General features: G+C 32.7%; 2 protein-coding genes, 1 long non-coding RNA gene and 4 other non-coding genes across 8 annotated transcripts; 3 read left to right on the forward strand and 4 right to left on the reverse strand.

Annotated features, from left to right (window-relative positions):
* The first annotated feature begins 1,287 nt into the window (after positions 1–1,287).
* LOC111009635 (protein LIKE COV 3) lies at positions 1,288–3,581 on the forward strand. Its single transcript, XM_022282779.2, has 6 exons — positions 1,288–1,522; positions 1,732–1,784; positions 2,081–2,190; positions 2,282–2,449; positions 2,531–2,755; positions 3,088–3,581. Exons 1-6 carry the CDS (start codon positions 1,394–1,396, stop codon positions 3,201–3,203), a joined length of 801 nt encoding a protein of 266 aa, XP_022138471.1. The 5' UTR covers positions 1,288–1,393; the 3' UTR covers positions 3,204–3,581.
* Positions 3,582–3,845: 264 nt separating this feature from the next.
* On the forward strand, positions 3,846–3,917 carry TRNAE-UUC (transfer RNA glutamic acid (anticodon UUC)). Its single transcript has one exon. It is a non-coding gene; the product is annotated as a tRNA-Glu (tRNA).
* Positions 3,918–5,710: 1,793 nt separating this feature from the next.
* On the forward strand, positions 5,711–5,781 carry TRNAG-CCC (transfer RNA glycine (anticodon CCC)). The gene has a single exon. It is a non-coding gene; the product is annotated as a tRNA-Gly (tRNA).
* A 1,128-nt stretch (positions 5,782–6,909) lies between these two features.
* LOC111014973 (uncharacterized) lies at positions 6,910–8,588 on the reverse strand. The gene is made up of 2 exons (XR_002601961.2): positions 7,528–8,588; positions 6,910–7,169 (listed from the first exon to the last, which is right to left on the reverse strand). It is a non-coding gene; the product is annotated as an uncharacterized LOC111014973 (long non-coding RNA).
* On the reverse strand, positions 7,692–7,774 carry LOC148207987 (small nucleolar RNA R16). Its single transcript, XR_015789105.1, has one exon. It is a non-coding gene; the product is annotated as a small nucleolar RNA R16 (small nucleolar RNA).
* Positions 7,914–8,003, reverse strand: LOC148207988 (small nucleolar RNA R16). The gene has a single exon (XR_015789106.1). It is a non-coding gene; the product is annotated as a small nucleolar RNA R16 (small nucleolar RNA).
* Positions 8,589–10,081: 1,493 nt separating the features above from the next.
* Positions 10,082–11,869, reverse strand: LOC148207989 (DUF620 family protein (DUF620)). 2 transcript variants are annotated; one of them, XM_088119284.1, is made up of 3 exons: positions 11,288–11,869; positions 10,791–11,129; positions 10,082–10,643 (listed from the first exon to the last, which is right to left on the reverse strand). In XM_088119284.1, exons 1-3 carry the CDS (start codon positions 11,534–11,536, stop codon positions 10,128–10,130), a joined length of 1,104 nt encoding a protein of 367 aa, XP_087975410.1. In that variant the 5' UTR covers positions 11,537–11,869; the 3' UTR covers positions 10,082–10,127. The 2 variants fall into 2 exon arrangements, with proteins under 2 accessions (XP_087975410.1, XP_087975409.1); XM_088119283.1 differs by having other exon boundaries at positions 11,240–11,867.
* Positions 11,870–13,902: the final 2,033 nt, after the last annotated feature.

Here is a 13,902-nt window from a genome sequence, read left to right on the forward strand (position 1 = left end):
ATTGAGTTTTTTTGTGTTATCATTTAAATATAATGAGAATTTTTTAACCTATGAAGTTTCCAAAAGTCATTAGTTTAACATTTTAAAAAATGTTTAAAAGGTAGAAAATGCATAGAGATATATATTCAGACCATGTGAATGAAGTAAAGTCTCATGAAAGAGTTTTTGTCAGTGAAATTGCAAACAATAGCCTGTGTGTTGGTATTAACTTCTACATTATTTTTTAATGTTTACCCTTTCACTTTTAAAAATATTGTGATAATTTTTCTTTATCAATGATCAATAGACATTAACAATTACCGACATGAGTTTAGATTAGTGGTGTTGACATCTATCTATAATTTTAAACATAACATGAGTTTAGATGATTAGTGGAATTGACATCTATTTTCAATCATGAAATTGTGAGTTATAACCTCACATCCCACTTAAAAAAAATTACATTGTTCAACTAGACATATATCATATACTAAAAGATCGTTCCATGACATTTAATTAAAAATAAATAAACAAATGGAGCAATTTTATCCCTACTTTTCAAACTCATTAATTTTAATTATTTTAAAATGTAATTTTACTGAAAATAAGTAAAACTGTGGAGTAATTTAGAAAGTTATGAGTTGTTACAAGACTACTTATAATAGATACATATAATATAATTGAATTATAACTTGGTATAGTTTAATCGATTATAATTGCTTTCTCCGAGAAAAAAAAAATCAATTATAATTAAATTATCAAGTATGGTTTAATCAAGTTTAATTGATTAATATATTAACATTATCATGAGCATGAATGACTCGTTGGACAATTTTTTAGTACAACTAAAAAGTAGGGATTCGAATTTCCGACTTTTAAGAGATAAATAATGTTTTATCGATTGAACTATGTGCATGGCAATAGTGAGACATACTTATTAATATCTCTTGCAATATAATATTTTTTAAAATTTTCAACATTAATTATTTATAAAAAATTATAAACAATACTCTAACTCCCAACATTTGAATTATAATACTAAAAATCGATATATTTGAATAACTTTTTAGATTATAAAATAGATATAAGGTTGCAAATTCGAACTCGACTCACAATCTTATGGTCGGAGATAGATATCTTAGTTAGTTGAACTACATTGAGATAGCATTTGTTCCGATTTCTAACCTTCAAAAGCCAGAGTAATAATTTATAGAGAACAATGCCAGTCGGGTTCGCTATTTGCGCCCGACCCGACCCATTTTCGGGTTGGCTTTTCGTGTCCACTCTGCAAATTGAAATGAAAATCAGTTGGAAGTTCCGAATAGTTCGTTAATTCTCGCGGGGAGAGAAGCGAGTGTCAAAAGTCCCAAAATGTGATTCCAAAATCAAAGTGAAGAGAGAGAGAAGAAGAAAAATGGGTACTAGAGAGAGGGAAAGAGATCTAGAACTTCTGATCCCTGTCGCTACAGTTTCTGAAAATGGAGCCTCCAAATCTTCCTCCGCACCCGCTGCGCCATTACCCAATCACCACTCCGGCCGCGAGGTCCGTTTTCGCTTCTCAATTCTTAACCCCTTTTTCCCCAAATGTTAATTGTATTTGTATCCGAGATTTTTCTTTCGATTTCCTGCCGCGATTTCTCTCAAAAACGAGTTAACTGTGATTGAGAGAGCTAGATGCTCTAAGTTGAGGTTATTATATTGGTTTCATTCATTAACGGTAAATACTAAACCTCCCGTTCATGGCTTTCTTAGGCTTTTGCTAAAGTCATTCGCAGCTGGGCATCGAAAAAGTTCATGTCAGGATGGTAATTCCTCTGGTGTTCTTCCAAGATATGTAACTGTTAATATATGTTGCGATTTTGTGGAATAAATGCTGTTTTCTTTATACCCAAGCATTTCTGTTGAAGATATGGATTTATCTCATGAATGGGAAATCATATTTCATTTTGTCCTGTTATTATAAGATGAAGGGTAAACTTTGATTCGTTTGAAGTTTGTTTGTTGACAGTCTTCCCTGGTTTACTTTAGGCTGGTTTATGTTTCTGGAGTATAGTAAGGAATATGTATTGTTTATTTTTAGCTTATGGGGTGTTGTTTGCAGTGTGATTCTTCTACCAATTGCTATTACATTCTACATCACTTGGGGCTTCATTCGTTTTGTTGATGGTTTCTTTTCTCCAATATACAATCACTTAGGGATCAATATTTTTGGTAAGTTAAATTATTATTCTGCCTCAAAAGACCAGAAGAACAATTTAGGTGAATTTTTTTCTGCAGTAGATTTCAGTATAATTTTCTGCAGGGCTTGGATTTGTTACCTCCATCACATTCATCTTCCTAGTTGGTATTTTCATGTCATCTTGGTTGGGAGCTTCTGTTCTTACTCTTGGTGAATGGTTCATTAAGAAAATGCCACTTGTAAGCTATATTTACACGGCCTCAAAGCAAATCAGTACTGCAATATCACCAGGTAAAAGCACTGAAATCTTAACACTTGCTCCAATTTCAATCCATTTATCACATTATTTTGACCATCTGATATCGGCCTCAGATCAAACTTCAAATGCCTTCAAGGAAGTGGCAATTATCAGGCACCCTCGTGCTGGAGAATATGCTTTTGGATTCATCACTTCCTCAGTTATTCTTCAGAGCAGAATGGAAGAGGAAGAACTCTATTGTGTTTATGTGCCTACCAATCATCTCTATCTTGGAGACATATTTCTTATGAGTTCCAAGGACATCCTGAGGCCAAATCTGTCTGTTCGAGAGGGAATTGGTATGATCTTTCTGACAAAAAGAGAAACCATTTGGATATTTACATTTTTTTTCAAGAGTTGAATCTTAGGTGGTGGTTAGGCGGGTGAGATGGATTCCGTTGAGAATATATCGAAAAGGTTTGATTTACCGTTGTTTGTTAGCATAGGCTTTTGGGCATAGTGTTGATTTAGCAGGTGTTGGACCTCATGCTAATATCCGAACTCGCAAGTTAGGGAGAGTATATCAAATTCATTGAAAAGATTAAACTTCCAGTCATATAAAAAAGAGAACATTCGTTCTTGCAATGTGGTAATTGTGATCATGAACTTGGAAGTTTGTTTTTTGGTGCAGAAATTGTCATCTCTGGAGGGATGTCAGTACCTCAAATACTGACAACAGTGGACGCAAGAGCAATTCCAAGTACAGGTGGAATAGAAAAACTTTGCAAAACCAAAAGTATGGTATGATAGTGAGTGGGTGATCAACTTCATCTATCCATATGGAAAATGGCAGTTTTTGCAGTTTGTCAATTCAGAACAGCGTGCAACTGAACCTGGCCTGTCCTCCATCTTCAGCAGCAGTAATGAAGCAAACTCTTGCAGAGAGATGATTTGTAGCGGCTGCAAATTTGAAGCAGCTCAAATTCTTTAGAAACAAACAGGAGCAAATATTACCAAACGTTTTCTTTTTCCAGATGTATGATTTGGTTCTTCGAGCTATTCACTTTTTTATAGGAAGGGGAGTTATCTCCCATTATTTTTAAGTTGTATATCTTTACCCATGTGGGGTGACATGGAATTTCGTTATCTTAAAAAAAATTTCAAAATCTCTAAGATTATTTCTTTAACTTGATCAATTTCCAAATGTCCTTCGCCACATCAATAGGAAACTGTCAAATTATAAAGGCATACAACTAAAAAAGTGATATCTTACAATCTCAAAAATGAATCATCAGAAGATGAGAGTCACAAGACTGTAAATGGATTGCAATGTGTCCTGAGATAGTTATTGATTCAAGACATGACAACCATATTACTCAAGTTAAATACTTATTAACATAAAATAATATATATGAATAAATTTAATTATATTGCTTTGTATCTCAACAATCCGTTGTCGTCCAGCGGCTAGGATATCTGGCTTTCACCCAGGAGACCCGGGTTCGATTCCCGGCAACGGAATTTCTTTTTTTTTTACCTCAATAGTTAAAGAGTTTTATATTAATAGCTCATTTTATAGTCATTCAGCGCATCTAGTGTAGTGGTATCATAGTACCCTCCCACGGTATTGACCAGAGTTCGATTCCTGGGATGCGCAAATTAGAATATTAATTTTAATATCTCCCCAATGGAACCTTCTTTTTTTCAAATACAATCGACTATTATTTTCAATTGGTAGATTTCTTTTTTTGTTTTTCCTGAGAAATTTAAGTTGTTTCTTCATTTTTTTTTTCAGTTTTTAAAAAACCTCTGGGCTCTAACTCATTTCTATTGTTATATGTGTTAGGACAAATTAATTAATCTTAATTCACGACTATTCTATTATAAAGTCATACAATTTAAGAACTTTCATCACAATATCTATGTGAAGGATCTATGCACGGAAAAAAAATCATTATTTTATAAAAGTATTATAATTACCTAGATCAATTAAATAAATTAAACATGATTGCAAGATCACTTGTGGTACATATTAATTTTTTTTTCTTTTGAATACAACATGTGATGATGGGAGATCGAACTCACAACCTAAAATATATGTCAATTATCGCTGAATTATACTTGTTTTGGTAGCAATCATCTTAATTTGATTGAGAATAAAGGCTCAAGTGATCTGGTGCATGGAGAATTGTAGCAATTAACATATATATTAATACCATATTATAAAACTATGTGTCTGAAAAGTACATAATTGACTAAATTAATTTTTCAATAACTTAGTTCAATTCTTAAAAAATATTTTTTAATAAAAATTAAGAAAAGTGAGTAATACAAATATGATGTATATTTCTAGTTGTATTTTTGTATACATGCGAAGAACTAGTGCCTCCAAATTTTTTTGAAAACATCGATAATGCTACAAAAAAAAATCTGTTTACCTAATATTTACCAAAGAACAACGACCATCTTTTTTAAAACTATTTTGTTTATTTTCCAAAAATATCTTTTAAAATTGGTTTTTAAAATCTCATATTTGGGCGGAAAAGCAGAGATTTATAAGTCAATGTCGACGTGTCGAGAGAGGAGAAAGGTCGTTTTTCCCCTGTCCGCACACGGTTGTAGAATCCTTTTTGTTTTTTCCTCTCCTGATTTTTTAAAATGAGTTATATTTTATCTCTTCAAAATTTTCTTCACACCTTAATCTCGAAATTATCCACTCTCTTATACTCTCCAATTCTCTTTTATCTATTTCTCTCTTAAATTTGAAGTCCAACTTCATTTTTAATATCTATTTTTTCTAGAATTATTTCGTCTATATATCAATATTTTATATCTTATTCAATTAAGTAACTAAAGATTAACTAAAGATTAGATTTTAATAAAACATAATTAAACTACCATTATGTAACTAGCCATATTTTAGTCGGCATCCTTTTTGATAAATGATGATTAGAATTATTAATAAAACATAATTAAGCTACCATTAAATTTAAATTTATCAATTTACATAATTTCCATTAAATTCATAATCTTGCTGCAACATTTCTATTAGTATATTACTTGTATTATAAGAAATAAAATTAAGTATCGAAAAAAATCATACAATTTCTACCACTTCTATGATTTTTTTTTCAAAATTTCTCGACAACTTCATAAAATTGAGAGCACATTTTTATTAATATCAACAGGGAAGTAATAGATTTTCCTTTTATGGCGTTTTGGCTATTTCTTTTAGATAACCCATTTAAATGTTTAGGTCTTTTATTTACAACTTTAAAATAGTTTAAAAAACAAAGACTCTACCAAAACATCTAGCGCATCTAGTGTAGTGGTATCATAGTACCCTCCCACGGTACTGACCGGGGTTCGATTCCCCGGATGCGCATTATATATAATATCACAAAATATTTTATGAAAGTTTTTTATATCAAAATTTTTAATAGGTCTAAATGAATTTTTCAGAGGAAAATATCAGTTTTCACCTTTTTTTTTTATTTCTAAGTTTAAGATTTTAGAAAATGAAAAAATTTCTCCAACTTTTAAATCTTAATCACCCATAGGTTTCTTTCAAAAAAAAAAATTATATACATATGATTTTTCAACACAAACGTAGGAAAAAATAATGACTTTTTTTTTTCAGAAGGTCAAATTTTCAAATTTACTTAATAAATAAAGTAGAATATCACAAAGTTTTTTATTTTATTAGTAATTTAACTTTTATCATATTTAAACCTCAAGAAATATACTTAAAATAAACCCTAAAGAAAAAAGTTATATTATAATATTTTATTAATACACCAATATTAAACCTTAAACAAGATCTGACATAGGCACTCATCTCTTACTAGAAAGTCCAATCCTCACACCAACGTAGAGTACTAAAAAAAGCTGTATTAATAAACCAATATTTAAAAGTGTAAAATTTCATTTTATTTTTCTTTCAAAATCTTTTACAATGAAAATAATTTATTAAATAAAAATTAAGAATTTATTTGGTTGAACTGTCCAGGGAGTGGGGATAGGTTTCTTCAACATATAAAGTCCATGTTTGGCTGGAAGTTTGAAGTTTGAAATAATTAACAAAGGGTATTGCATGCAATATGCTTTCTTTCCTTCCTTTTTCTTATTTGTTTTTGTCTTGGTACTTAATTATTTTTATTTTTCATTGGTTTTTAAATTGAGCAAAGATTAACTCTACTGTTTGAAAACCAAAAAATAAAATTTTTGAAGTTGAATTTTTGAAAAATTAAAGCAGTTTATTTTAAAAACACTGTTTAGAATTATTTTTAAATAATTTAACTTGATAAAATAAATTATCAACAAATTATTTATTTAAAATATAATAAATTTGATGGTTGAAAATTGATTTTGATTAATTTTCAAACAAATCTAACATCATTAATTATTAAATTTTAATTTGCTTAATCCGTTAAAAATTAGTTTTTTTATTTTGTAATGTCGACGTCATGTAATTCCATTTATTCTTCTTTAACTTCTCATTTGCAATCCTCTATTTATTAAAACATTATTTTCCAGGGCAAGCTGGGCCAACAATATTCAAGTTCGAAATTGAATGGTTAAGATTACAAAATAACGGGGATAAATTTGAAAACCAAAAAATGGTTAAGGTTCGAATTAAATTAATTTAACGTGCACCGGATTTATTTATATTAAGGGTAATCAATAACGGGGTAATTGCCCCATGAAGTTCATTTCCATCCCGTCTCATGATTCTCGTATCAAATTCCCATCTGTTAGCTAAGTGATTTGAACCTGCAATTCGACGAACTATTTTAACTCGGGATATTCAAACTTCAAAAAAAAAACGAAAGGCCAAAATGGAGGTGTGGCTATAATAAGCAGCAAGGAAAATTCGAAACCAAAAGATGATAGACAAAAGCTAGAAAACAACAACGTTTGCAAGTGGAACAAGCTACAAAATTAAGAGTTTCAGATAAATGAAATCATGGCTCAGCTCAGAAGATATGCACAACTAATCACAGACAAAGCTCATATGTCCAGACATAATTTAGGCAAAACTTCATCATAGCGAAAACAAATGAAAACCAGAACAATTTAACAAAATTTGTAGCAAAAACTACTAAATAGAAACATTTCAAGATTGCCTCACCCTCAGGAACCCAAGAAGATGGGAGTTGCAGACAATCAACACGGCATCAGATTCAGACCGCCCGTCTGCTTTTTTCTCCTCATCGGAAGGTACAATCCAATATTTGATGCGAGACAGTAGATTAAACTAAAATTTCGAAAACTGAAATTTCTTTTACGATTAAGCAAGGCATCAGATAATAAGCGGAGTAGTAATCTACATTTACTTCAGTGTGTAGGATAAGAATTTGTCTACATCATTTGCCTGCCTTTACTTGATATAAAACTACTGAAAACACTAATCAAATTAAAATAAACCTGATTTCGAAGAAACAGAAGAAAATCACATGAAAATGTAAATTATGCGGGAAAAAGAAAAAGGAAAACAGAGATAGGATGAGCAGTTGTAATGGCATCAGATAATAAGCGGAGTTTTGAGTCAGCACTGAACATCAGTATATCAATAAGCGGAAAAGAAGTCATTCATCATATGCCATAACAACAGAAAAATATTCAGAAAATAAATCTGGAAGGAAACAAATAAGGCCAAATAAGCGATGAACATGGTGGCCGATATTTCGGTAGGTCCATTTGACTCCAGGACAAAGATCAAATATGAAATGGGCTGGTAAGCCAACCTTTCGATGTCTGCACCTGTTTTATCCCCTCGATTTTCATACAGATACCGAGGAGAGGGTAAACAGATGCATTTGAAATCATTCGAAACAAGAAAATGGACAAATGAGCGGAAAATCATTCATGAAAAAGGAAGAAATTCGTTAAGATCTCAATCTACGGTAGAAACTAAAACCTTCAAGGAAATTCGCGCAGATTATAAGACGAGCGCAAATAGATCAAAAATTGAAAAGGAACGATGACAAACAAGCAGAAAAACCTAAGCCGTTGACGATCGGATCAGTTAACAGAGGTTGAGAGAATCGGAATTAGGGTTCGAATTTTCGAAACCCGGAGGATGGAAGATTTTCAGACGATAAATGAAGATGAAAGAAAGAGATTCCACCCGGATACCATAGACGGCGAGCGAAGGGAATAGAGTGCGGACACTAGTATTTATAGCATTCACGGGCATTAGGGTTTGGACTTTAGAGAACATGATAGCTACGATTTTAATTTCCTATTTTTTTAAATACTTTTTTTCCTTTCTTTAACTCACCAACAATGAAATCAAATTTATTTAAAATAAGCAACTGCAGATTTTTTAAAATTATGTTGAATATCTTGCCTTATTTATATATATTCGCTTCTTAAAATATAAAATATGAGAATAATATGTCTATACGAGCGTAACTCAATGATGTATATATCTTTGATCATCAGAATATGATATTGAACATTAACGAATAAGGTTTTTAAACTTAAACTAGCTTACACTGAATGTACTTTAAGGTCATGTTTACTTACCTGCAATGTAATGAAAATTCTATTGAAAATTTGAAGTATAAATAGAGAATAAATTATAAAAGAATAAAATGAATTAATAAAAAACTGTATGGGTCTAATTAAGAGATTGAGATAGAAATAGTAAAAATTGTAAATTAATTATAATATATACGTGGGCACAATAAATAAGGAAGGAAAATGAAATTGATGGGTTGTAGGAGTAATGAGATTACAAATTTGAGGTGGGTTTCATCATTTGATTTCATTTCTACAATTTTATAAACAAATAAAAGTTTTTATTATGATTCATTGATTACGATTTACGATTGTGGGTAGGTTAATGGAGCATAAATTTGATAGTATCTAAAAACTTAATGGTAAAAATGAAATATTTTATCATTGATGGGAAAGACAATACTTATTTTTACCAATGTAAAGTATATTGCATGGAAAAAAGTTAAACATCGCCCCTAAAATTAAGGTACAAAATAATCCAATAGACATGATAAAAAAAAAATCTAAAACAACGGCAACAATGATTCAAATAAAGGCAAATAAAAAAAAAACAGGAGCATAAATATAAAAAATATTTTGACTTAACTTATCGACATATATAAGGGTTCCTTTTTATCCCGCCCGACCCCTAATCCATTAGTTTAGTTAAAAATAAAATAAAAATGTTAATTTAAAACTGTAGATTCGAAAATTTAATTTCACTTATTATTATTTTTTGTTGGATTAACAATATATGTGTAGTATAAGTAGGGATTGGTGCTATATCTCTGATCTATCTTCCATTTAGTAGATTCAAAATTTCAATGAAATTATATTTTTAGAACCATAACTACAATTAAGATACTTATTAGTTTTTAATTTTAGAAAAATAATACTGAATTATCAATTCCAACTCCAAAAAATATTTTTGGGTTTTAGCTCCTTTTCTCCTGTTAGAACCCAAAAAAACAAAAAAAAAAAGTCTCCAGATAATTTTGTTCGAATATATATGTGTATATACGAAGAAAAAAGAAAATAAGTTGTTCTACGTTGTGGATCTAAAATGTCCATGTATTGTATTCAAAAGTTCGGACCATTGGTCAAAGGGGGAAAAAGGTGTGAAATCAATCCTCCTATATTTACATGGGTGTATACTGTATAGTATTAAAATTTGGTGGCTGTTTTTCTTTTTTTTTTTCTTTTGGGTAAAAACTAATCTAGTGACAGTTAGCTCTCTCCCACCTCTTGATCTCCGCCCTCCGATTTGTCCCTCTTCATATCCGCCGGAGGCAAGAAGCAATCCATCGACAAACCACAAATGTTAAAATCAACCTCTTCGATTCTCCAACTCTCCTCTATTTTCCGTCTGTGGTTCAGCGCCTCGCCGTAGCGGTGCAACCTGGCCGTGGTCCGGCCGCCGTGGGCGATGTTGATGCTGTCCACATATCGGTAGTCCTCGATCGTGGAAGCGATGCTGGTCTCCCAGAAAACGCTGTCGTTTCCCTTGGCCGCTTTCATCCGTACCAGCTTCGTGTCCTCGAACTGGACGAGAAGGCCGGTTCTCATGCTGAAGTAGCCCCATATCGTGTGGTGGACGATCTCCACGTGCGGCGTGCTCTGTGACCTTAGCAATTCCGCCGCCGTCTCCAGTTTCAGAATGAAACACTCGTCTTTGTTTATCACTTTCTCCCCGATGCACACTGCGCCTTGGAACAGATTCGCCGTGTACCGCGGATCCAATCCCTGTTCATTCATTTTCCCCGAATCAGAATCACCACGCAGATCAAATTTACCATATCTACTACTCATTTTTTAATCGAGTTTTTATTATTGCTAAAGAGAATCTTCCATACCGCCGTGTACCCTGGCCGGAAAGAATGGAAATCGCACCTGAAAGAAGCGGCGGAGGGGTCTGGGAGGACCTTTATTGGCATGGCACGGCTGAGAAGACGATTGATTCCAAGCGACCTTCCCGTCGCTTCCGGCGCTGACCTTGAATCCTGAAACCACGAGCTCAAGATACCAGAGGTCCGGATTCTTCTGCCACAGCACAAATCCCCCGACCTCGCATTTCCCCCTCGCTTGCACGCTATCTTCCCCCTGCTGCATCGCCGATCCCATCATCTTCACCTGCCCCACCGCGTACATACTATTCACCGAGTTCAACGCCGCCTGCCCTCCCGTCGCCGCCACGTACTGCTGCACAATGTACTTCGCTGTCGACGCCTCCTACAGAGCCGAGGACACGCGTGATTTAGATTTAGATTCAACGGCGTCGAAACGAACGACAGAACAAATTAATAGAAGATTGAGATTCAGCGGGGGAATTGAGCGCTTACGATGGAGTAATCTCTGAAAGAGCAGTTGAAGGAGAGATCGAGATGGACCTGGAATGGAATTAGAGGAGAGCCGACGAGCTTGAGGAGAGCCATGAACTCGCTGTTGGAAGCGGCGGAGAGATGCGATGAGGATTTATTGGCATTGTCGGCGGATTGAGCCTTCATCAAGGCGCGGAGATTGTGCCAGCGGATGGCGGCGTTGGTGCCCATGTTGGTGAACATCTCCTCCGGAATCGGCACCTCCAGAACCGTCTCGAGTCCATTTTCTTTGTCGAAATTAGGGCAGAGCTTCCTCATGGAAGAGGAAATTAAATTTGTTGATTGGGAAGAACAAGAACAATAATGATTTTGATTTTGATTTTGATTTTGGTGGAGGGGAAATGGAAAGGAAGAGCTGTGAGGCACTGCCCTGTCCTCCCCTATGGCGAGGGCTCGGGATTGGGTGGATGTTTGTTGTGGCGATTGTAAAAGCAAAAATTGGAATAGAGGGACGTGATTTTTTTGTAAGGTGCTCCTTGCGCGTAGCCGTGTCGTGAGGGCACGATTTTAGGACCCTCTTCGTTTTCTCTTTTCTTTCTTTTAAGCAAAATTCATGTCATTTCTCTGTCTCCGTATCGGGTTTAAATCCAAAACGTTGTTTTGATTCTGTTGTGAGATTGGTTTTAACTATTTAAATTGTTTATGGTTTAGTTTTAAATTTTGTGAGACCCATTGCTTAATGTGTTTTTAATTATTGTTTTGTTCCGGTTACAAATTTGTTTCATACAACTTATTGCTCGTTATTATTTTAATCCAATAAGTAGTCTTAAACGTAGTTCAGTTAGTTTAGATACATTGAAAATTATTGATTGGATTAAAACAATAACACACAGTAAGTTGTATCAATCAGCAAAGATAGTTAGTTGAACATTGTCTTTTTAAGTTATATTCAATGACTAAATTTATTTTATTATAGAAAATAAACACATGTCTAACGTTAGTGGTGTGCATCTTAAACAAATTTTAATCAGTTGCGGATATAAATAGACTTGAATTTGGCATGTAAGTGAGATTTGATGTGTTTCACAATGGTGACTCACTTATATTATGTTACTAATTTATTACATTTAAGATTACTTTATTTTGCATTTATACTTGAATAGTATATGAAAACACCACCTCGATATTTCTCCAAAAAAAAAAAAATAATAAATGAATAAATAAAACATCAATTAATTCACACTACTCCATGACATGATAGAGACTTCAATAAAAACACTAGTGTCCAGCAAATGTCAACTTATTATTATTATTATTTTTTTACAATAAGACCGATTAAATTTAATAATTAGATGTTCAAATTGAGCTAAAAAGTAATGTATACTTGATTTTTTACTAGTCGAGCCTAACCGACTGTAATTGTAAGTACCTATAGAAAGTGTTTTCATGTTTGGTATGGTATATCAATTAATTGAATTGAGTTGTTTCGATAGTCTGTTTTGTATGTTCATGAAAACAAAGACAATTGGATTTATATATTTGTAGTTATTTACATGTGGTTGGAGGTAATTTTTTAGCTACACATATTGATTGGATAATGGAAGTCACACGTGGTTTTGATCGATAAAGCCTCAAGTTTTATTACCTTGGCCTCGTATTGCCGAACCGATCAAGCATACTAGCATACTTGAAATCTTGTTAACATTTATTGGTTGAACCGATTAGCTTAACCTTTACTCAGTCTACGTCTCCAACATATTCCACGACAACACGTCGCGATTCACTGCAATTTTAAAGAGTCGTTGAGGTTTTATCGAGAACACAGTCGGTGATATCGCCTATAAAGAGAGCCTATTCACCCTTATTTTAGTTCCCCAAACATCTCCTATCTCTTTGATCATCAAACACATATAATTTCCACACTAATATAATTTGAAGGTTGAGTGTCGTATGCACTAATAATATTTAAAAAACAACTAAATATGTGTCAACATGAGGTTATATTCATGAATATTATCGCCATTCTTTTTTATTTTTTGAACCAAACAAATATTATCGCTATTTGAAGTTAAATACATAAATATTTTAATGAATAAACTATAGTCAATTTAGACGATTATAAACGAATTAATTTAAATCGAAAGGACAAGTTCCGTTATTGTTCTTGTTTTTTTCTCCATTTTTTTATACTTGTTTTTATTATTAAATTTTTTTTTTTCATTTTACGGAGCTATCAAGTCTTTGGCAGCAAAATAGTCAAATTTTTGTACCTACATCGTTTGACACTTGGTAGGTGGTGCTGCCGCTGCGAATGGATTACGGAGTGCAAATTTATTGAAGTCGCCAACTATTTGATTTTTCTTAATCGGTAGATATTTTTACGGTCGAGCTATGCTCGTATTCATTTTAAATATACTCATGTTGGGAGTTAAATAAATTCAATACAATATTTATGCAGCACATTCATATATTGAAATATAGGATTGTATCATGTGCATTTTTTACTTTTCAATTCAAATATACCCTTAAAATAGTCAACAAACTAAAACTAAAAGTTTGAAGTCACTCCATAATATATAATAATAAAAAAAGTAATAGAGCATAGCCTATTATAAAATTGATAATTTAAGTTAGGGTAAATGTTCTTTTTTACTTGTCAACCAGTTCTAATTGGCACCTACCTT

The sequence above is a fragment of the Momordica charantia genome (genome assembly GCF_013281855.1).
Source record: "Momordica charantia cultivar OHB3-1 chromosome 11 unlocalized genomic scaffold, Mcharantia_2.0 BLBB01000011.1, whole genome shotgun sequence".
In the NCBI taxonomy this organism is placed as follows: Eukaryota; Viridiplantae; Streptophyta; class Magnoliopsida; order Cucurbitales; family Cucurbitaceae; genus Momordica; species Momordica charantia.